General features: G+C 43.4%; 1 protein-coding gene across 2 annotated transcripts in view; it reads left to right on the top strand.

Moving 5' to 3' along the window:
- FAM184B (family with sequence similarity 184 member B) overlaps positions 1–22390 on the top strand; it is an 805260-nt gene that overhangs the window by 578095 nt on the left and 204775 nt on the right. For both annotated transcript variants that reach the window (XM_069631907.1, XM_069631908.1), the window contains one exon: positions 10171–10317. In XM_069631907.1, the coding sequence (XP_069488008.1) occupies positions 10171–10317 (147 nt within the window). The remainder of the gene's footprint in view (positions 1–10170; positions 10318–22390) is intronic.

Genomic DNA, 22390 nt, shown 5'->3' on the forward strand with positions numbered 1-22390 from the left:
ATTTTGTTGTTGAATTCTCTCCATACCACTGTATTTGTTAACCTGTTTTTCCTCTCTGGAAATAGTTGGATTTTGTTCAGTGTCTAGCACTAAAAGGTTAAACTCTGGGAAATTGAGAGACTTAGATACTAACAGCTTAGCACGTGACTTTCCCATACACAGAATAAAAAAGGGGTAGTGGGTACTCAATCAAATTTGAATAATTGTTTCAGGGAAAACCCTTTTCTTGTCTATAAAATACATTCTGAATAGTAACAGTATTCCTGTGACCAATCCGTGCACACTTAGATTTCTAGGTAGGAGGAGAGAGGACTTGCAGACTCCAATTGAGGTTTCAAATTGGGACCACATTTGATGAAAGGTGCTTAGAACTTCCTTTTGCATCCAAACAAGAGAACATGTTTGTACGCTAGAAACCTTAATTGCTATACACTGAAAAAAGATCTATGACGGTGCTGCCTTTTGGCTGGAAGCGCCTGTCACAGAGGGGATCATTTGTCCACTTAGGGTGGAATAGTTGTACCGACCAACCACCAATAAATCACCAGGGTGTATCTGCTGCCCTTTGAGCCACTGGTCCTGGTGATGGAGATGTAGACTCTTATGGCATATGTAGACAGGGCGGTTACCACTCTAGGTGACCTACTCATCCCTCGGTTGTAGCTAGAATGACCATTGCTCACCATTACAAGTCCCCGTGACCAGCAGCCATTAAACGATGGTGAGCCAGAGCATGGGAGCATGTTGTTAATGAATGCAATGCCAGTCCTTCTAAAAGATTAATTTAAGAAATATGTAAAAACCTGATGTGTGCTTATTCATTTCTCTTTGTACTGATTCAAAGGCCCTGGTTCTATCCCTAAACAGTAATTTAATGCAATTAGACATGGAACCTCATATGCTTCAACAGTTTGTTTCTTGGTCGGCCTGCCAACCATTCACCGTTTTGCCTCCATGCAGTTCCTCAATGTAACTCGCAACAGCGGTTCCAGCCTCTCTCTGCCAGGAGCTAAACTGTGTTACAAATTGTTAGTTGGTTAATGCAAATTCTTCGTAATCAAGTGCTACTTTCTCCTAACAAATGTGGATAATACACGGACAAATAGTATTTAAAACTATTGCCCTCTGCACGCTCCACAAAGCAGCAAACAGCCAATAGCGCTACTTAGAAAAGTTACTTCCGGAAAGCGCGCGCACTGGAAGGCTGGAAGGCGCACGGGCTGTTGATTATGTAGCTTCCTTTGTGGAGGGGGCGGAGTTACAGCCGTATACTCTATAAATCAAGAGATATAGTATTAGACAGTGTCCAAATAATGTCCACAATAATGTCCACAGGGTATACTTTCAGCAAGGAGAACATCCACTGTCTTTGGAGTGCTTCAAAAGTCATATAGACATGGATCGTACCGTAGCAGTCTCCAGCTTTGCTTCAGAGCAGCGCTTCCTCCCAGCCAACAGCGCTACTTAGAAAAGCTATTTCCAGAAAGTGTGCGCCCTGAAATTAAGTCTCTAGCTATAAAATTGAAGAAGTTATGTAAGTTTTAATGAGAGGCGCTTTTGAGAAAAATAGAACAGAGAAAAACAGAAATTTGGTTTTAAAAATGACAGATTGGTTTTATTTAAACTATATTAATGACGAAGAAAAAGAAGAATGCCACCCGTGAATCTCCACAGTTACGCACGGCCGCTTGTAACTCTTCACGTGGCGGATACTACGTTTTCTTCATGGGAATTACTTCGGGATTGTAAACAGGGTTGCAAGAATGGTTCTGACAAGGTTAAAGGTTCTTAAGTTAAAGATGGGATAGGTTGAGAGATGGGTTTGGACAAGGCAAATATACTATGGGTCACTAGGCTTCCTATTGATACTTACAGTCCACTGTAATTTCACCCCTGGCAGAATTGGATCAGCTGGGCGGTTCTGGTCAATTGGACGGCACCTCAGAATGGATTGGATTGGCACTTCTGGACACTGTAGGTTAGCGTGATGGCGAGTTTCAGCCGGCAAGCCTGGATGGTAGCGAGCCAAACTGGATCATAATTATTCCCTTTGGGATGGTTTCAGGATTTGGGCCTAGCTGAAAAGAGTCCAGCAAAAGCTGAGGCCTGGTTTTGCAAAGTAGTCTGGAATCAGGACAAGATGAAAAGTTCTGGAACAGGATGAAGAAGTCAGGATCAGAGCGTCATGCGGAAATCAGGATGTAGTCAGGAATCAGTGTCTGTCTGTGTGTGGTAAAGTTCCTATAGTTATCACGCCAAATGACATCACTAAGTTTATGGTAGGGGCAGAATTACAAACCACCCCCCCACGGCTGTGATAGGTCAGAGGCACTTGCCTTTTTCTGGTTGGAAGTCAGAAAGAGCTGTTATATTTTATGATGTCATTTGGGAACTCCCACATTGATTTGAACCTCAATTTAACTTTCCCATAAATACACCTTTCTATAACTATGCCCTCTAATAAAATCGGACACATACATCACATATTTTGTGAGTTATCCTGACATCTAACTCCCATCTCAGTGAGAGCTGTCTTTGTCATTCTGTGAAATTTTGTCAATTTTAATCATAACGGTTTGGCTTACAATTCCTAATTCAGTACATATCTGGGCAATTACCCCTAGAACACGGGTAAGCAATATTATATTTGCAGTATCAACAGTTTTGCCACAATTATTCTTTTTGTGTAACTTTGGTTCCTTATGTAGTACAGGGTTCACACATCTTCACAGAAAGAGCATAAAATTAGATTCATAACTACCAATTTTTAGATTTGTCTTCCTTCATGGGGCAAAGTTACAGGTTTTCAAAGCTTAAACACAAAAAGGCATTTTAAACCACAAATATCTTTCAACAGTTTTATTTCTTCTTTCAACTGGCAACAGCTTTCAAATTCCTTTGATCAGAGGTGTGGTGTTCAGAGGGAAGACTCCTGCCCCTCCCCTGAAAGGATCAGTGGTCAGCCTGCCATTGTCCTTGGCTGGGCCCCAGACAAATGTCTAATCAGTTCATTGTTGTCAATATGCGAGAACCTCCTGCAACAATTAAGCCTTCCTGCTGGCAGTGGAGTGTCAACATGAAGTGTCATCTTTCCCATGCTGGGCACTGGCAAGTCAGAATTAATTATTTAATTAACTCCAGACTGGGTTTTGACTTTAAGATTCACCTAAATCTTACATTTAAACATATAAAAATGAACACAGTTTATTGGGGATTTTGTGATTTAAAAAATTAGGCCTTTCACAAAAAAAAGCTTTTAAACAGGCGATTTTGCACTTTCCTTTACATCAGAGTTTCCTCTGAAGCACACATGTTATTCAGCACCAGTTCTTCTCTTAAATGCTGAGATTTGTTTGCAGTCTGGAAGTAAGTATCCAGCCTTTGCTTGGAGTTTTGTCTGCACACCTGAAATTGTTACATGTTTTGCCATTTTTAGCCACATTTTTCCTGTGGAACTGAAAACAATGTTGCTGGGCTGCCTTTTACATGAAGTACATTTCTTAGCTGCTGTCCGTCAATGAGGCCCAGCTTCTCTGGCCACACTGGATGATCAGTACCCTTTTAATTTCAAGGGTTCACTGGAAAATGAATGGCTCTAGTGCCAAAACAGCACTTTGAAGGTTGCAAAGCTGCATTTTAAAGGCATTTTTGGTTTTTAGCCCAATTCTGTAGCCTTGCTTCATTTTAAATGTAACAGCACCCACTGGCATTCTCCTGCAATGAGAATTCTGTTGTCACCCCCACTTTGACTGTGTGGCAGGGGTGTGCAGCCTTCTGTGATTGTGACTCACGCGCAGTTTTGCAGATTTTTGCACGTTCAGGGGTTAGCGCATCCATTTTTGGCTGTTTCCTTCCCCATTGGTAAAGCGGTGCAGTGGGGCGCATTGGCATGGGTAAAAATATCCCACAGTATAGGATGCTTTCAAAGCGACCATGAGGGTAGAACTAATTGCAAATAAAAACCCAAAGGGAGAAGATATAAACAGCAGCCCAATTGTGGCTGGAAGCGCAATTAATAACAGTTATGAAGGAGATGGGAACGAATAAGGGGGTACAAATACGGAACAAAAATAGGTGTCTCAGAGGGCAATTAGATTTGCTAAAGACAAGACGAGCTGAGAAGGCTTGCTTGTATTGAAGACAGAGTTATTAAATCAAGGCCAATAAGGATGACTGCCTTCTGGCACGCCAAGTCCGAATGAAGGAAGAAGCTAGGAATATTTGTACTATTGAAATTGGGAGAGGTAAAATGAGCTCCTCCTCTAGAGATATAATCAACACATTTACAGAGTACATCTCTGTACTACATGCATTGGATTGCCCAGACCCCCCCAAGTACAAACAACTTATTTGGAACAATGCCAGTTAAACAAATTAGACGTAAGTGACAGGGAAGAGTTAGAGGGTGAGATTACAGAGATTACACTCGAAGTACGAGAGGCGGTAAAGACCCTACCTCCTAACAAAGCTCTGGGACCGGATGGTTTCCCAGCAATTTTGTATAGGACCTACATTGAGGAATTAGGAATTGACCCTTGTGCTCACTTCCTTTTAGGGGGGAGGTTATCGTTACACCTTCAATGGAAGAACCAAAGGTGGTGATTTTCCCAAAGCCTGGAAAGGTTAAGACTCAATGTGGATCTTACAGACCCATAGCTCTCATTAATATAGATGCTAAGCTCTACACCAAAATATTAGCAACCAGACTGGGAAGGCTAGTTCTGTTACTGATTCACCCTGATCAATATGGGTTTGTTATGGGTAGGCAAACGTTTGACAATACTAGACGTGTAAGCCATTTGATTGAGAAAATAAACAGAGCAGGATTGTCAGCAGGTGTTATCACGCTCGATGCCGAAAAGACGTTTGACTGAGTTGAATGGTCTTTTTTATTCTCAACAATGGAGGCTATGGGTTTTGGCCCTCAGTTCCTGCAAATGGTAAGAGCGAACTACAAATCTCCAATTCTGTGACTAGCTATTAATGGAGATCTCTCCCAAGAGGTTCAGGTTACCCCGGGGACCAAACAAGGGTACCCGTTATCGCTAATATTATATGCGCTTTACTTTGAGCCATTGTTGTCCAGAATTAGTAACAAGGAGCAAATTAAAGGTATTAAATTTGGGGGTGAAGACATTAAGGTAATGGCCTTTGCTGACGACTTATTGTTGACGGTGACCGACATGTCCTCTTCTTTATCAGCCCTAGCAATTGCATTGACACAATTTGGGGAGGTGGCAGGCCTAAAAATGTATATATAAAAATCAATAATGATGACATTTCAAAAAGGGAAAGTAACAGGAAAGAGGGAAGGCTAAGAAGACCAATTTGTATTAACGTAACAGGGTATGAGATATTTGGGCATACAATGAACAGATTCTCTCAAGTCAATGTACCAGGCAAACTATCTACCCCTTTTGGTTTAAATCAAACAATGGCTCAAGACACGCAATTTTCTGACAATATCATGGACAGGAAGAATAAACATAATCAAAATGATTGTTCTCCCAAAAGTGTTGTACTTTTTCCAAGCATTACCAATAGCGGCACCCTTGAAATTCTTTAAGACACTCAATAAGATATTGTGGGATTATATTTGGCAAGGTAAAAAATCTAGGGTTGCATGGAAGATACTGACAGCACCGGTAACTAAAGTGGGGATGGGAGCCCCAGATTTCAAATTATATTACTAAGTGGCCCAAAAGAGAATTATTAGGGAATGGTTCAAGGGTGACATAATTTTGGTGCAAATGGATAGGGCAGTGGTTCCAAGAAGTACTCCAAGAAGTACTTTGGTGCCAAAAGCAGGATCATCCTACCAATATTTACAAAAGCAAAATCACATTGCTAATGGCACAGGTATGGGATGCTGTGGTGAAGTAATCAGGCATCACTATGTTTCCCTCTTGCTTTACTCCTCTTTTTTGTAATCCTCAGTTTATTCTGGGTTTGCAGCCTAAAGTATTTAAGATGCGGAATGTTTGAAGATGGGTAACATGGTAGAGGGTCAAGAAATCAGAACATTTCAACAAAGCAAACAGGCATTTTTGCCGAACAAAAGTGAACGATTGAGGTATGCTCAACACCATCATTGGCTAATGGTCAACAAGAGCTTCATAATAAGGGATCTATCCCCATTTGAAAAATACATCACTACAAATGTGGGTGATAGACACATAGTTGGAGCATTGTATAAGATAATCAGAGTGAATTCAAGTCAAGTGGAATGGGGGTACATGAAGCGATGGAAGAAAGATACAGGTATTGTCATAACTCAGAGCCAATGGTTGGCGGTATGGAACGGAATCCCAAAATTGAGGCGGGCAATACAGATACGGGAAATGTGGGTTAAGGTAATGGTACAATGCATTACACACCGGAGAAACTGCATACTTTTTATAAAAAATGTTTCGGTGAATGCTGGCAGGGATGTAAAGAAATAGGAACATGGGTTCATATATGATGGGGGTGCCCGAAAATCAAAGCTTTCTGGGAAGTGTAAATGATGCAATGCACAAGATTTTTGGTCCCCAAATACGAAGAGATATGGGAGAAGGAATGTTGGGCTTGGGAGACATTTTAGAGGTTTTAACCGAAAAGAAGCATAAAAAAGCATATATGATACTGACGGTTGCTGCTGTGCCACTTATAGCACAAAAATGGAAACAATCCATGGTCCCTACAGAACTAGAATAGCTGATGACAATTTGGCATTATGTTTCTCTGGAATGCGTTACTTATGTATTAACAAGGGGAACAATTGACATTTGAGAATGGTTGGGAGTTTGTGTTGGACTTTTTGCACAAAGACATTCGTGAGAACTGGTGCCCGCAAAGAATACGGATCTTGGACTTATTCAATTAAAGTATAATTCTCTGGATTTTCAAGGAATGCCATAATCTAAGTGGTAGCTGCCCAGGGGGTGGGGAGGGTGGGGTGTTAAGGGGGTGCTTTTGTATGTTATATGAAAATACTCATAAAAACAAGTATAAACTTTTTTTATACGAAAAGAAAGTAATCTGAGGGTTGTGTTTCAGTTTGGACAGGACGAGTACCTGCACCACAGTGTGAAAGTTTTCAAAAGAAGGATGTGTTGCATCTTGCATAGGAGATGTTGCTGTAGGTTGTATGCTTTGGAGATGGCAACTATGTGGTCTGTGAAGGATAGGAGAGAGTCAATGGTGAAGCCGAGGGACTTGACTGGTGTGAAGAGGGAGATGTGTGTGATGTTGATGTTGAGTTCTTTTATATGGGGTGAAGTTGGGTTTGTGTCTGGGAGGCAGATAAGGAGGATTTCCCTTTTGGATGAGTTGAGTTTTAGGGGGGTTGTCATCCAGGTGGTAAATGGTGGAGAGACAATTTGAGGGTCTTGAGTTTTATGCGGAAGGAGGGTTTGATGCATATTTGCATTTTGTCTGCATATTTGTGAAAGTGGATTTTGTGGCAGTGACGAGTCTAAGGTATTCAACATGTAGGTTGAACAGGAGGGGAGATAAGGAAGAGCCTTGTGGACTGTGTACTTGACTGGGGTTGAATTTAATCTATTTAGGGTCATAGAGACAAAGTGTGTCCTGTCAGTAAAGAATGTGTTAACCCATTTGAGAAGAGTGCCTGAGGGTTGCATCCTGTGGGATAGGATATTTAGGAGGATGGTGTGGCCAATGGTATCACAAGCTGCAGAAGGGTCTAGAAGGTCTAGAGGGGCTTTGTGTTTTTTGTCAGTGATGTGTGGAGGTCTCCCTTGATGTGAAGGGTTATAGTCGTGTTGCTGTGGCCAGTGTGAAAACCTGATTGAAATGGGATGAGTAATTATAGTGTCGTTGCCCCAAATAGTACAGCAAAAGAAATTTTGACTACGCAGAGTTATAAGAGCAAGTCCTGAGTCAAATATTGCTTGTCAGAACTGCATGACCCGATTCTAGACTGCACAGTTAGTGCAGGGTCATTATGTCTAGTCCAGTTTGTACATCATGGGCACATTCCATTATGCCCTGTATTATTAGGACTGTAAAGTCATCATATAGAGAAAGCATGTGAAGGCCAGAATATATTATGCATATTTGTCCCATTACCGCAGCAAACATAGATTCCATCATGCCCAGTTAGCACTGCAAGACATCATTCCATTATGACTAGTTAGCACTAGAAGGCATTATTCTATTTCCTATTATTATTGAACACTGCACTGCCTCATTTGCCCTACCTAAATTGCAAATTGATTGTTATGAAAATATTCTGATAACCTTTGTATTCATAAAAATGAATTGCTTCCACTATGTAGTGAGCAAAATCATCCTGTCTCTGTATGGGTTACGTTCTCTGACAGATATTGGTTATCCCATGTTTGTTGGCCATGCAAAACATGTGGTGTCATACTTTTTACAGAATAAACACTTCTTGGACTAAGATGGTAAAATATTTGTGCTGTCTTTTCTGTTAACAAATGGGATAAAGTACAGCGCTTAAAGATATAGCAACAAAACATTCTAAGACTAGTTAGCACCTGTCAGACAGGTGCATCGGGTTTGTTGTTTGTGTATATATCAATAATAAGACATGCCAGGAATTATATCAGAATATTGAAAGATGGGCTCAATCTGGGATGTCTTAAACAGCGAAATATGTTACAGTTAAAATTGTTTGCTTATGCTCCTTTATCGATTAGATTCTTCACAGATGCTATTAGTAGTATTCTGCGGATAATATTGAATTTCATTTTGTAAAACTCACCTCATCCCTTGTCAAGGAAGGTATTGCTGCCCGTGGTGTGGGAAGATGTATGTATATATGCAGGAAATCTAAGCCTGTGATTTGATTTAGCCAATGGTGATAGTGAGTGGTGGTGAGTGATAAACTGCTCCGCTTACCTGGAAGACATTGAATGCCTCCCACCTGGGACAAGATGATCTGCAAATATTTTCAAGGAAACCACTAATAAAGAACACTCTGTGGTACTGGGATGGAGCCTACAAGAAATGCGTGATTTTGTTGTTGAATTCTCTCCATACCACTGTATTTGTTAACCTGTTTTTCCTCTCTGGAAATAGTTGGATTTTGTTCAGTGTCTAGCACTAAAAGGTTAAACTCTGGGAAATTGAGAGACTTAGATACTAACAGCTTAGCACGTGACTTTCCCATACACAGAATAAAAAAGGGGTAGTGGGTACTCAATCAAATTTGAATAATTGTTTCAGGGAAAACCCTTTTCTTGTCTATAAAATACATTCTGAATAGTAACAGTATTCCTGTGACCAATCCGTGCACACTTAGATTTCTAGGTAGGAGGAGAGAGGACTTGCAGACTCCAATTGAGGTTTCAAATTGGGACCACATTTGATGAAAGGTGCTTAGAACTTCCTTTTGCATCCAAACAAGAGAACATGTTTGTACGCTAGAAACCTTAATTGCTATACACTGAAAAAAGATCTATGACGGTGCTGCCTTTTGGCTGGAAGCGCCTGTCACAGAGGGGATCATTTGTCCACTTAGGGTGGAATAGTTGTACCGACCAACCACCAATAAATCACCAGGGTGTATCTGCTGCCCTTTGAGCCACTGGTCCTGGTGATGGAGATGTAGACTCTTATGGCATATGTAGACAGGGCGGTTACCACTCTAGGTGACCTACTCATCCCTCGGTTGTAGCTAGAATGACCATTGCTCACCATTACAAGTCCCCGTGACCAGCAGCCATTAAACGATGGTGAGCCAGAGCATGGGAGCATGTTGTTAATGAATGCAATGCCAGTCCTTCTAAAAGATTAATTTAAGAAATATGTAAAAACCTGATGTGTGCTTATTCATTTCTCTTTGTACTGATTCAAAGGCCCTGGTTCTATCCCTAAACAGTAATTTAATGCAATTAGACATGGAACCTCATATGCTTCAACAGTTTGTTTCTTGGTCGGCCTGCCAACCATTCACCGTTTTGCCTCCATGCAGTTCCTCAATGTAACTCGCAACAGCGGTTCCAGCCTCTCTCTGCCAGGAGCTAAACTGTGTTACAAATTGTTAGTTGGTTAATGCAAATTCTTCGTAATTACATTCGAAATGTTAGTGTTGGATGTATCACTGTGCAATAAAACACCTCAATACATGTCTATATAAACTATATGCTAACGAAGTTGGACGTTGTGTGCCTTTTTTAATATTTGACATTTCACTGAAAGGTTGCTTGAAGAAGAACTGAAAATGAGGCAGAAACTTGAAGTCGAATCCTTGAGGCAGGAGCACCGGAAGGAAATGCAAACCATGGTGTCTGATTTCAGCAGCTCACAGGCACATCTGCAAGCAAAGGTCGTCTCCTTGGAAAACGAGTAAGTGTTGGGAATTCAACCTCATAGACGTGCTTGGCACTTGAAAGAATGAACCACACGAAGCTCTTCCTTTTCTTTGCCTTCATGTTGCCGTATCTGTACACTTGTCTTGTCCCGTTCTGATTACTGGTCTGCTTTAATTGGTCTTCCATACTATCAGCTTGCTTCTTTGCACTCTATCTTTAACGCTGCATAATGTCCTCTTTTCTCCAGTCAATTTCCTGGCTTCTCTTTGAATCCTGCCGTATTTTTTGTTCCTCTTGTATCCCTTTTGAATGTATTCATGGCTTGCATCCATCCCCTCTTGTCTCAAACGATGTTATAGCGTATACATTCTCAGGCTCTCTCTTTTCAGTTCCCAAGCTATTTCTCGCTTCTGTCACCTAAACACTGTGGCACCTTACCTCTTGCTATTAGATCCTCATAATCTTTCTTTATTCTGCTGCAGTCCCGGAGCTCGCCTGCTCTCCTCTCTGCTGTAATTTGATGTATTCCATGGATGTCTGTTAGTATTTTTGCATAACATTGTACTGTTTCCATTTTGTGTAGCGCTTTATAATTCCATAAACACACAATGCAATAAATAACTTTGAAAATGTCCCAAAAGCGATATGTTGATGTAATGCACGGGAGACTGCCGTCTTTTGTCAGTGTGGCCCCACTTGCAAATTAGGGGGGCGTTTAGGAGAGACCACTCCAAGAGAAATTGGTGGTTCTTCATAATGTTTGTCTTACAATTGCATTGAGCATATACTAGCGCCCCTAGCCGGGCAATTAAAAGGCTGATGTTACAGTGAACTCACAGGTCTTTGGGCAGGACACCTTTTCAGTGAAATGGCCAATGATGATTCCAGAAGGGCGAGGGTGCAGATCCAGCACAGAGGAACAGCACCTCTGCTAGATCTGCACCCTCGCCCTTCTGGTATCCCTTCTGGAATCCCCATTGGCCATTATGGTGCTGTTCCTCTGTGCTAGATCTGCACCCCCGCTCTTCTGGAATCCCCATTGGCCATTATGGTGCTGTTTATGGTGCTGTTCCTCTGTGCTGGATCTGCACCCTCGCCCTTCTGGAATCACCATTGGCCATTATAGTGCTGTTCCTCTGTGCTAGATCTGCACCCCCGCCCTTCTGGAATCCCTATTGGCCATTATGGTGCTGTTCCTCTGTGCTAGATCTGCACCCCCGCTCTTCTGGAATCCCCATTGGCCATTATGGTGCTGTTTATGGTGCTGTTCCTCTGTGCTGGATCTGCACCCTCGCCCTTCTGGAATCACCATTGGCCATTATAGTGCTGTTCCTCTGTGCTAGATCTGCACCCCCGCCCTTCTGGAATCCCTATTGGCCATTATGGTGCTGTTCCTCTGTGCTGGATCTGCACCCTCGCCCTTCTGGAATCACCATTGGCCATTATGGTGCTGTTCCTCTGTGCTGGATCTGCACCCCCGCTCTTCTGGAATCACCATTGGCCATTATGGTGCTGTTCCTCTGTGCTAGATCTGCACCCCCGCCCTTCTGGAATCGCCATTGGCCATGATGGTGCTGTTCCTCTGTGCTGGATCTGCACCCCCGCCCTTCTGGAATCACCATTGGCCATTATGGTGCTGTTCCTCTGCTAGATCTGCACCCCCGCCCTTCTGGAATCATCATTGGCCATTATGGTGCTGTTCTTCTGTACTAGATCTGCACCCCCGCCCTTCTGGAATCCCCATTGGCCATTATGTTGCTGTTCCTCTGTGCTAGATCTGCACCCTCGCCCTTCTGGAATCCCCATTGGCCATTGTGGTGCTGTTCCTCTGTGCTAGATCTGCACCCCCGCCCTTCTGGAATCCCCATTGGCCATTGTGGTGCTGTTCCTCTGTGCTGGATCTGCACCCTCGCCCTTCTGGAATCACCATTGGCCATTATAGTGCTGTTCCTCTGTGCTAGATCTGCACCCCGCCCTTCTGGAATCCCTATTGGCCATTGTGGTGCTGTTCCTCTGTGCTAGATCTGCACCCCGCCCTTCTGGAATCCCTATTGGCCATTGTGGTGCTGTTCCTCTATGCTAGATCTGCACCCCGCCCTTCTGGAATCCCTATTGGCCATTGTGGTGCTGTTCCTCTGTGCTGGATCTGCACCCTCGCCCTTCTGGAATCCCTATTGGCCATTATAGTGCTGTACCTCTGTGCTAGATCTGCACCCTGCCCTTCTGGAATCCCTATTGCTCATAATGGTGCTGTTCCTCTGTGCTAGATCTGCACCCTCTCCCTTTTGGAATCACCATTGGCCATTATAGTGCTGTTCCTCTCATCATTGGCCATTTCACTAAAATCACATTCTACTTCTCGCCATCGTTTATATGTCCCCTCTACTTTCCATGGCTCTACTTTGTTAGCGCTCCTTTGGCCTACACTGCCTAGTACATTGATTGTTGCCATATATGAGCTGCATTTGTATTTATTTTTCTTATTGTGTAACTGGAGCAGGATGTTTAATCGTGCATAGACAAGTGTATCTTGCTGAAGGGGCTCTGTTACCGCAATTTCTAGACACCTGGCCTCCCTTGTAGGTTGCCGAAAATGCAAAGGCCATTTTGTTGGAGACAGTGGAGCTGTGTAGGTTGGTGAGGGCTTTGTGAATGGTGCTTTCAAAAGCATCTAGCGTTTCACCGCTGCTTGATGCATCGATTTGTTTCTCACGTGTGTGAGATGTTACATTGCAATGCTTATTTTTGTTATCACGCTGGCGCTCTTGGCGTGGTTAGTGGATTCAAAACTGCAAATAACAGCAATACTTCTTGCCCAATCTTGCGCCCCCTCGTGTTCTGCCCTTAACACTTGTCTGCAGTCCAGGTCGCTCTGGCAGCTCGGTGTGTGTGACAGCTCAAGCAGTCAAACTTTGCTGTTTCCTGACGACTTCCGGTCAGTTGCTGCTAGCCGATCTGTGATTCCGAGTGTGCATAATTGCTGTCAAGACTATAAGGGGGCACAGGTTTTAAAGTCTGATCCTGGGGTCCCCTCATGTTTTTGACTGAAATGATGCATAGGAAGACTCGACACCTGGCTGGCAGAGGTCAGGGTACGGGTACCTGCCAGTCCAGCTGCACCTCCTCCCCTCAAATCAAAGTTAGGGCGGCGCAAAGCATATGCAGTCACACTATTAAATCCATTACAATGTCAATGCTATGCCTTTCAAGTAAGCTGTCTGTAACAGCGCCACGATGCCCTAGGGCAGTTGTGCGCTATAAAAATGCAAATAAATAAATGGTCGAGCTGGTGCATACAATTGTCTCTGGCCCACCATTGCAAGGGGCAATTCATTCTTTTTGTGACAGCCTGTTTGAGTAGTATTGGAGGGGGAGTTGTTTGATTAAATTTGATATATTTGTGCATTTTACAGAATTTCAGTAAAAATGGTCAAAACTACTAGCCACATAGTGAAGTAACTCATTAAACTGGCACACATGGCGGAGTTCGGGCAGAGTTCAGTCTGCGGCAGACTCTGGTGGAGTGTGGAGTGAGGAGCTGCAGCGACGTGTCTTCAACTGATTGCTTCTTTCAAGTGTGTGGCTGGCGGTGTTTTACACCTTTAACAAAATCAAGCCCTACCGACTTTAAAAACCTGCCTCGAGCGCGCGCAGAGTTCGGGCAGAGTTCAGTCTGCGGCAGACTCTGGTGGAGTGTGGAGTGAGGAGCTGCAGCGACGTGTCTTCAACTGATTGCTTCTTTCAAGTGTGTGGCTGGCGGTGTTTTACACCTTTAACAAAATCAAGCCCTACCGACTTTAAAAACCTGCCTCGAGCGCGGAGCGCGCGCAGAGTTCGGGCAGAGTTCAGTCTGCGGCAGACTCTGGTGGAGTGTGGAGTGAGGAGCTGCAGCGACGTGTCTTCAACTGATTGCTTCTTTCAAGTGTGTGGCTGGCGGTGTTTTACACCTTTAACAAAATCAAGCCCTACCGACTTTAAAAACCTGCCTCGAGCGCGGAGCGCGCGCGGAGTTCGGGCAGAGTTCAGTCTGCGGCAGTCCGCGGCTGAACGGAGGCTGCTTGCTGCCCATCGTTAACTTTGCTTCAGCTGACTGTCGACCCAGGCTCTCGATCAGTGAAGGTAAGAAAAGTATACTCTACCCTGTTTTGGATGGCCGAAAATGGGCCTTTGACCCGAGCTATGGCAAAGCAAACGCTACATCATAGAGACAATTCGGTAAACATGATTCTTGCCGAGCTGCCCGGAAAGTCTGGAGCTGGCATACTCACCCCTCAGGGGGGTGGGCCAGCTACTGTAGATAATGTAGATAATGAAATTCTTACACAAGGGTGCTCGCTCCCGACGATGGCCTCACTGAGGGGATATGATTGGAGAAAACAGAGCGAGCCCTGTACGAAAGTCCCCCTTTTGCCTGCTGCAATAGCTGAAATGGTCACACTACCAGGTCCTTCTGTAGTGAAAGATCTAGCAGCGCAACTCTTGAGCAATTCCCTGAACATAAACCCATCCCAATCACCATCATCAGTGGGACATGGCATGGACGGTCTCTCCCAGACAGGGGTGGGGTGCGCGCAGGCTTTGGACTCAAACTCGCCTATATGTGAAGCCACCGCAACGATCGCGCAGAGCCCTGTGCCTGAATCATTGCTACCACCTCTAACGAGCGAAGCAAGGCATGCGTGTAGGGGAAGGCCGGTGAGGAGCTTGTTGGAGGTGGAAAGCTTTCCTCTGGCCTATAGTGCATCAAGAGAGATTGGGAACAATAATATTCGTGCTACAAATGGCGATCAACCGCCAAAAATAGACTTAACAAGCGCTGCGGGAATCTTCTCTTTCGACGTCACCGATATCGAACTGCTGGAGTTTGAGACTCGGTCCTCGCAGAGCGGACATGAAACATCTAAATCGAAGTCCCAAGGCCCAAAGCACGATGTTATACAAGCGGCGGCGGATCCACAAACTGGGGCAACTGAAGTCGCAAACAATGGTGGGCACGTGAGCGTTCATGTACAACAAAAAAATGTTGCTCTAGGTCAAAACCTAATGCATGCAAGCTCTGAAGTTGAGACTGACAAAGTGAGTTTAATAAATATGCCACCGACTCCCCTGATGGCGTCGGGCAGGGGGACAATACCACCTTTGACAGCAGTGTGTGGTATTGATGTAAACTACAGTTCACCACAGCCTTGCTCCAATAATGCGCTGCATTTGTTCGATCTGGCTGGGAGAGAGGCGCATTTAACTCAACGTCTGAAGGATGACTTCGAGCAAATTAAGGTTCGGCTGTCGAGTAACCCCAGACCGGTGCCAGTGTCTAGTGTTACGTGTACATCTAACTCCATGCCTGTAAATCAAGAAAAGTCCAGCGTTGCCTATGTACATACAATAGCCGGACCTGGAGCACATGAAATATTGGACAGCTCTTCTTGCTCCCCTTACCTCCCGATGTGTGGTCCATTACGGACCGGGGGCAGAGGCGGGTCCCTCATGCTGAACAAACCGCAAAAGCCCACTCCGAGTATGGTTATGCACTGTTCTACCCCAAAGGTGATGGCGGCCCCGCTCGTCTTGCCTAAAAAATTGGTAGATTGTGATGTTGCCGGCATATGTCCAAACAAGGATACAAGTAAACATAACTTGATGAATGAATCGACGAAAGAGGCCGCGGCAGCCCTTAAATCAAATCTGTCTGCGGCTGCGGCCCTACAAATAAATAACAATGTGATGGCTGCGACATCAGTTGCTCTCATTCCTTTCACCAAATTATACAACACCATAAATGACTCAGTGCAATCAAATGGTGGTCGTCTGGATCACATCATGGAACGGCTAGTAAAGCAAGACCACATCATCTCACTGCTCCAACAAAACCTGGAAAGTGAAAGATCTTCATCTCTTTCCCTGCAAAAATTAGTGAATGATATGACAACAAATGAGATCAACGAAAAAAAAGAATTGATGACAGCTTTTTCGTCTTGCTTAAAGCAAATAACCCTGATGATGAACCAGATAGCCCAAAGAACAAACAGCCTAGATGTTCCACCGCAGGGGCCGGTTGGTCCAGTGGCTGATATTATAAGTGACCAGTCGAGGCCAACTTTAATAGTCACCGCAGGCAATGTAAATGCGAATGAGAATAGGGAACCCAATCTACCGGTAGTTGAAAAGTCGTCAAAAGGTTTGGCGTCGCCATTGAAATTTATTGATGCTCAACTGGCTGAGATTGCCGAAAAGTGTCCAAATTCCTCTACAGAACCGGAGAAAGAAAAATTGACGACTGAACAAGAAAACGAAACTTTAACGTCTCTGCCTTGTACAATCTCAGTAGCATCTTTTGGCATTTTCAGTGGCCCGGCAAAAAACCTAAATATGGCAAAGGAAAACACCACGAAAGAAAAAGCCAAACAACTGACAAAGGACCAGCCAAAAAAAAGGACTGAAAAGTTAAAGAATTGCGACTCCCGAAAAGGGGCTGGCAACGCAAAGAAATTTATACGTAATCTAACGACACCAGCTAAGCAACCCCCTTCTTTAGACTTTCGAAAGAAAATTTGATACAGCATACTAAAGGGTCAAAAAGGGCTGTTGTGAAGGGGCCGGCAATTACAGGCAAAATGGATAACCCAAAAAAACGACAAAGACTTGATTCAGATGATCTGATAAGCGTGGTTGAGAATACATCTATTGACTTATGTAACTTATCTACATACTCTCACGATGATGAGTTTGGAGCCCCTAAGATCGATACCTCGAATAGTTCAATGAGTACGCTTGACTCAGCTGAGTCAAATGAGCCCGAGGAAAGGCGGCTGATAAATCCTTGGGCTATAAGTAAAAAGGCATGTCTCAAACAAATAGTACCACTGAGTAAAATTAGTCGGTCTCCAAAACCAGCGCCATCTACATCGAAGTGTAATGCTGGGCCATCCACTAAAGTGGCAACTTCTGGTGGGGCTCCCTTGACTGATCATGATAGCAGTAAAACAACGATGGGGCTAAATCCAAAGTTAACAACCGCTCAGCGATTAAAGGAGTCCTTGAAACATAATCATGAAAGGCAAGATCCAGGCAAACAGACCGATATCCGAATTGCAATTGTGAATATTTTGACAGAGGATCGTGACGTGAATATGAACAGGAGAAATGTACTGTGCTTATTACACTCAGTCCCTGCCTTAAGAACGATAACCTCCGATGATATTGCAATCATCGAATATATGTCGGAGGACTATGCATACCAGGTGTATCTCCATATAAAATCTCATGCAGTAAGAAAGGTCATTTTGGCATCCAAAGTCGAATTATTGCAACTCGGATTCGACATTAGTGAGCATAAATCTGTTCCGCACACAGCTTGCAAACCTTTGTGTGGATCGGAAAACAGATTAGCACCTCATGAACAGAGAAAAAATAACATAAGAAACCAACTGCGAACAGGATCATATGTAAAATCAATCATGAAGAGAAACATGCACGGTGCCCGGATACACTAGCTGGGGGATGTGAAGGACAAAGATGTGGTTTCCCTGGTCTCATGGAACACGAGGGGTTTCTCCCATCTATTTGAGGAATTTCCAATTGATCTAGAGAACAACTTCGTAATCTGCCTACAAGAGACGTGGTTAAGGTCCGTGCCTGTTAAAGATGGATATGTCACCTTGCTAAACTCTGCAGGCAAAAATGTGCATGGACGTCCTTTCTCGGGCATATTAACCATGATTAAAATTGGGCTTGGATGGACAGTAATTAAAAGTGTAAATCCTAACATCTTCATACAAAGTACTCTACTCCAGTGTAAACCAAGCAGCCCTGGACTACACCAATATATCTTATTATTAAATGTATATTGGAACCCAGTGATGATAACATTGAAGAATTTCATAACTGCGGTAACCACAATCCTAGATAAAAATTTGCAGGCCAGAAGCAACATCATGATCATTATAGTTGGCGACATGTACCTAACTTGGTTCGACATAAAAGGTAACAAATTGCTTAGTAAGGGAGAGATGATAGACGTAAGCACTGGGACAACATCATGAAGACCTACGATTGTGTCATGGTAAATGGGCAAATTGATGGAGACATACCACCAAATACTACTTGGCATAATATGGGCCACGCAAAGGTACTAGATTACATTTGGGTGTCCAAACCCTCCTGGAATACAATTAGAAAAATGAATGTAATCAGGACAACAAAAAGTGACCACGAAATATTGGTGATGGGCTTGAACATAAGCAACAATACAGAATTGCAGACCAGCGGCCAAGCCCTCGAAGTAAATAATGGAAAAAACAGGCTGCGACTATCTTCTCAACAAATAATTAAGCTATCAAAGGTCATGGATAATGACATGATCTCCACTTACAACAAAGTGGATTATGTGTCGTTTTTGCCCCAGCAAACTGGCGCCCCATTATGGAAGAAAAACACCAAGAAGCAGCATCTGCATGGCTGGAGCATGAGGGTAAATGAAAAAAAAAAGACGCTTCAAAGTGAGATACGTAAACTGAAATCACAAGGAGGCACAAAGAATATCGATATGATAAAAAAAAAGAGGCAGGTTTACCGCAACTGGGTTAAAGCATACAGGTATCAGCGTGATCAGGAACGTGGTGAACAAATGCTAGGCCTGATGAAATCCAACAAATGTAGAGAAATATGGCACATACTAAATAGCTGCTCAAATAATCAAGCAACCAAGATGCCCAATGTGGTATCGGAAGCTGAGTGGAACCAGCATTTCACAAAAGTATTTGCAGGTGAGGTCGAATGCGAAGCAAAAAAAGACGAAGCATCGACAGGAAACTGGGACTGTATTGAATCTGTCGATGATATACTCCTTGCAATCAATTCCCTGAATAATTCACGTGCGGCAGGTCCCGATGGCATCTCGAATGTGATGCTTAAACAAAATAAATCTGAATGGGCGGACTTTATTGCAAAATTATTTACAAAGATAGCAACATCGAAGAAAATCCCCATAACTTGGACATCTGCCATCATCGTACCGATATTCAAGAAGGGTGATCGGGCAAACCCAGCAAACTACCGCCCTATCGCCCTGTTGGACACCATTGGTAAAGTGTTCGGTAACTTTCTACAAAAAAAAATAACATAGTGGGCCATTTCAGCTAAAATTGTGGACTGCAGACAAACTGGGTTTACCAAGGGTGTTGGTACTGAGAACAACCTGACGCTGCTTAACATCCTGAAACTGACAGCTCTGGCGAGTAAAACGAAGTTGTTTATAGCTTTCATTGATCTTCATCAAGCTTTTGATTGCATAGATCAGAAATTGCTATGGGACAAACTAAAAAAATGGAATTGTCCTCAGGATTTATTGCAGCCAATAATTGCATTACACACTTCAACCACAATACAAATAAGGCTAAATGAAGCAGGACTCTTGTCGAACAAAATGAGGACACAAAGAGGTGTGAAGCAAGGGTGCCCGATAGCTGCATGTCTATTTAAGCTGTTCATCGCTGATATTCCGGCTGCTTTGTGCAATGTCCGCTGTTTCCCCCCAAAGATAAATGGTTCTCACATAAACTGCATGATATATGCGGACGATATCGTGCTAGTTGATAACACGCAGATTGGCCTCCAGCGTCTCTTGCAAAAGCTACAAGCCTACATGAATCAAAATCACTTAAAAATAAATACATCAAAAACAAAAATCATGAAGATTGGATCAAAACGTGGCACAAGGTCAAGTTCCTTTAAGTGGAGACTTGGAAACATGATCTTAGAAGAAGTTACTGAAATGAGATATCTAGGAATCATGTTCAGTCCATCAATTTGTGAGCGGAACTGGGTCCAAGACGTTGAGTTCCGGATGACCACTTTGGCAGTCCAAGGAGCTCGGTTCCATTACCTCTTCGGTAAGTTCTCCCTCGCTCCGCTCCGGCTATTCTATCTCCAAAAAGTGATTCCGTCAATCACTTATGGAGCAGAGGCTGGCTGGAACCTGGACCAATCACTTTGGGCAAAATTAGAAGGCCATTTCTGGAAACGTGTCCTAAGACTACCAAAATGCGTCTCCATAAAGGTTATAAGGCAGGAGTTAGCACTTGACGACTTATATACAACTATCATCTGGAAAGCACTGGCATTAATGCGTAAGATGCTAATTACAAAGAAAGAACCACCGTACAAAATTCTGGCGGTGACAGAGTCAAAACATGCAGGGGGTGTTTTTGCGAAATGGCTAAAAAAAGCAAACGACATCATGTTGGCTGCCAATATAAGCAATGAAATGCTAATAAAGTGGCCACAACTAGCAAAAAAGAAACTAAAAGAATGGTCCTGGGCATGTAACATGGATAAACTAGAAGGATTAACAACTGCCCCGAAACTAGGACCAACAGCAAACAAACTGAATAAACTGCCAGGATATCTCACTCAATTCCCATCAAGGCACCATCGTGATCGATTTCTCAGACTTCGGTTGAATGCTCTAAGAACAAGAGAAGTATTATTTATAAGAAAAGACGCAGAGACAAGCGATAATTTGTGTAGATTCTGCCAAAATGAAATGGTGACAGTAAGACATTTGATAACTGCATGCCCTAAACTCCACTCCTTAAGATCTCTACATCTTATGAAGTTCGCACCACTAAACGAGAACATGGATGAGTGGTGGTTTCGAATATTGAGTGGAAGTTCTATTATCTTGACCTGTGCAGTGATCAACTTTATTGATGCCCTAAATGTTTGAAAAAATGTTTGATAAGATATGTGGGTCAAGGGTTAGGCATAAGGATTGCATAAGGATATGTGTAAGGATCTGTGTTAGAACAAAAAGTTTATATTAACCTATGTTAATAAAAAAATAAAAAATGGGCCAAAAAAGAGGCCCACTTTCACCCAAAAACCTGTCCCACACTAGGCACTGATCGGGTGCGCATAGAATCCTGCTGCTTTTATTACAGGGGGTTATTCACCTGTCCCTCGGCAGTGCAGAGTGTGTGCAGATCCACGTGGGGACTAGAACCCGAAGCAGGCAACGTGCATCACATGCCTCCCACCCGGTCTCCCCCAGTGCTGCTCATGCGTGACCCTCTGCGTTCTGCTGACTCTGACACCGCGTGTGTAATGCCTTCAGTGTGCCTTTTCGTTGCTGTGTTCCTCTCCTTGCGCAACTACATGCATTGCTCTATCAGCCTAATTGTAACAGCTCCACACTAAGGCGAGGAAAGAAAATGACATCGCGACGCCCCGCGACCCACCCCTCGGCATGGCCGTGAGGGGTGACTGGTGCCGCGGACACACACAGATCAGTCTGTGATTGAACCCTGCAATGGCAACTGCCCTACAAACACACTCCAAAATCTGCAAGTACAATAATTCCACAAAATATGTGTTGTGCAATCCCAGTCTGCTTCCTATCTGGCTAGCGCTGGACAAAATAGCCTCTACCCTTAAAGTCAGTATTGGCAAAGGCAATGGGTCTGGCTTAACATAGGGAAAGATTGATTTTCTAAATCATGTCACCCAGCGCAGTAGAACGACAATCTTTTACAAAGCCAGTCCTTTTGGCTTGGCCATTACTTGTTTGTTTTCCGAGCAAGCCCATATTCTATATGTATTTTTTTTTCAAACAATGTAACATCATTTTTTCAGGATGCACATTTGTGCCCCCAGCCGTCTGCCTTAGAAGCATTGAGGTACTGACTGACTACACAAAAGCACATGCTGTGAAAAAGGAGCATGACTTTAAGCTACACTTAAGATGAAATGGTGTTTTATTTACCTTAAAAATGCCGCAAGATGTCGCTCTAAGCCAAGGGAAGAAAAATGACTGCGTGTCAACCACTCAAATTAAAGAAGCCGTCTGAAAATGTAGTGTTCTGCCCATTAACATGTTTCATTAATAAATGGATTATACCTGCTCGTAGGTAACATGACTTAAGAAGTGCCAGGGGCAAGTCTATGCTTGCAGGTTCAATGACAGCACACTGGTTACATTTAGAACCACTGATCTTTAATACCAACCCACTGTGTCTGACTAACAAGCAATCTTTACTGTGCTCACGAAATTGTAAAGTTATTGTGTCTCGCCTCATTCGTATGACTGTAAGTAAAAATAGTAACTATCG

Source organism: Ambystoma mexicanum, chromosome 6q, assembly GCF_040938575.1.
Source record: "Ambystoma mexicanum isolate Mex_15411 chromosome 6q, UKY_AmexF1_1, whole genome shotgun sequence".
In the NCBI taxonomy this organism is placed as follows: Eukaryota; Metazoa; Chordata; class Amphibia; order Caudata; family Ambystomatidae; genus Ambystoma; species Ambystoma mexicanum.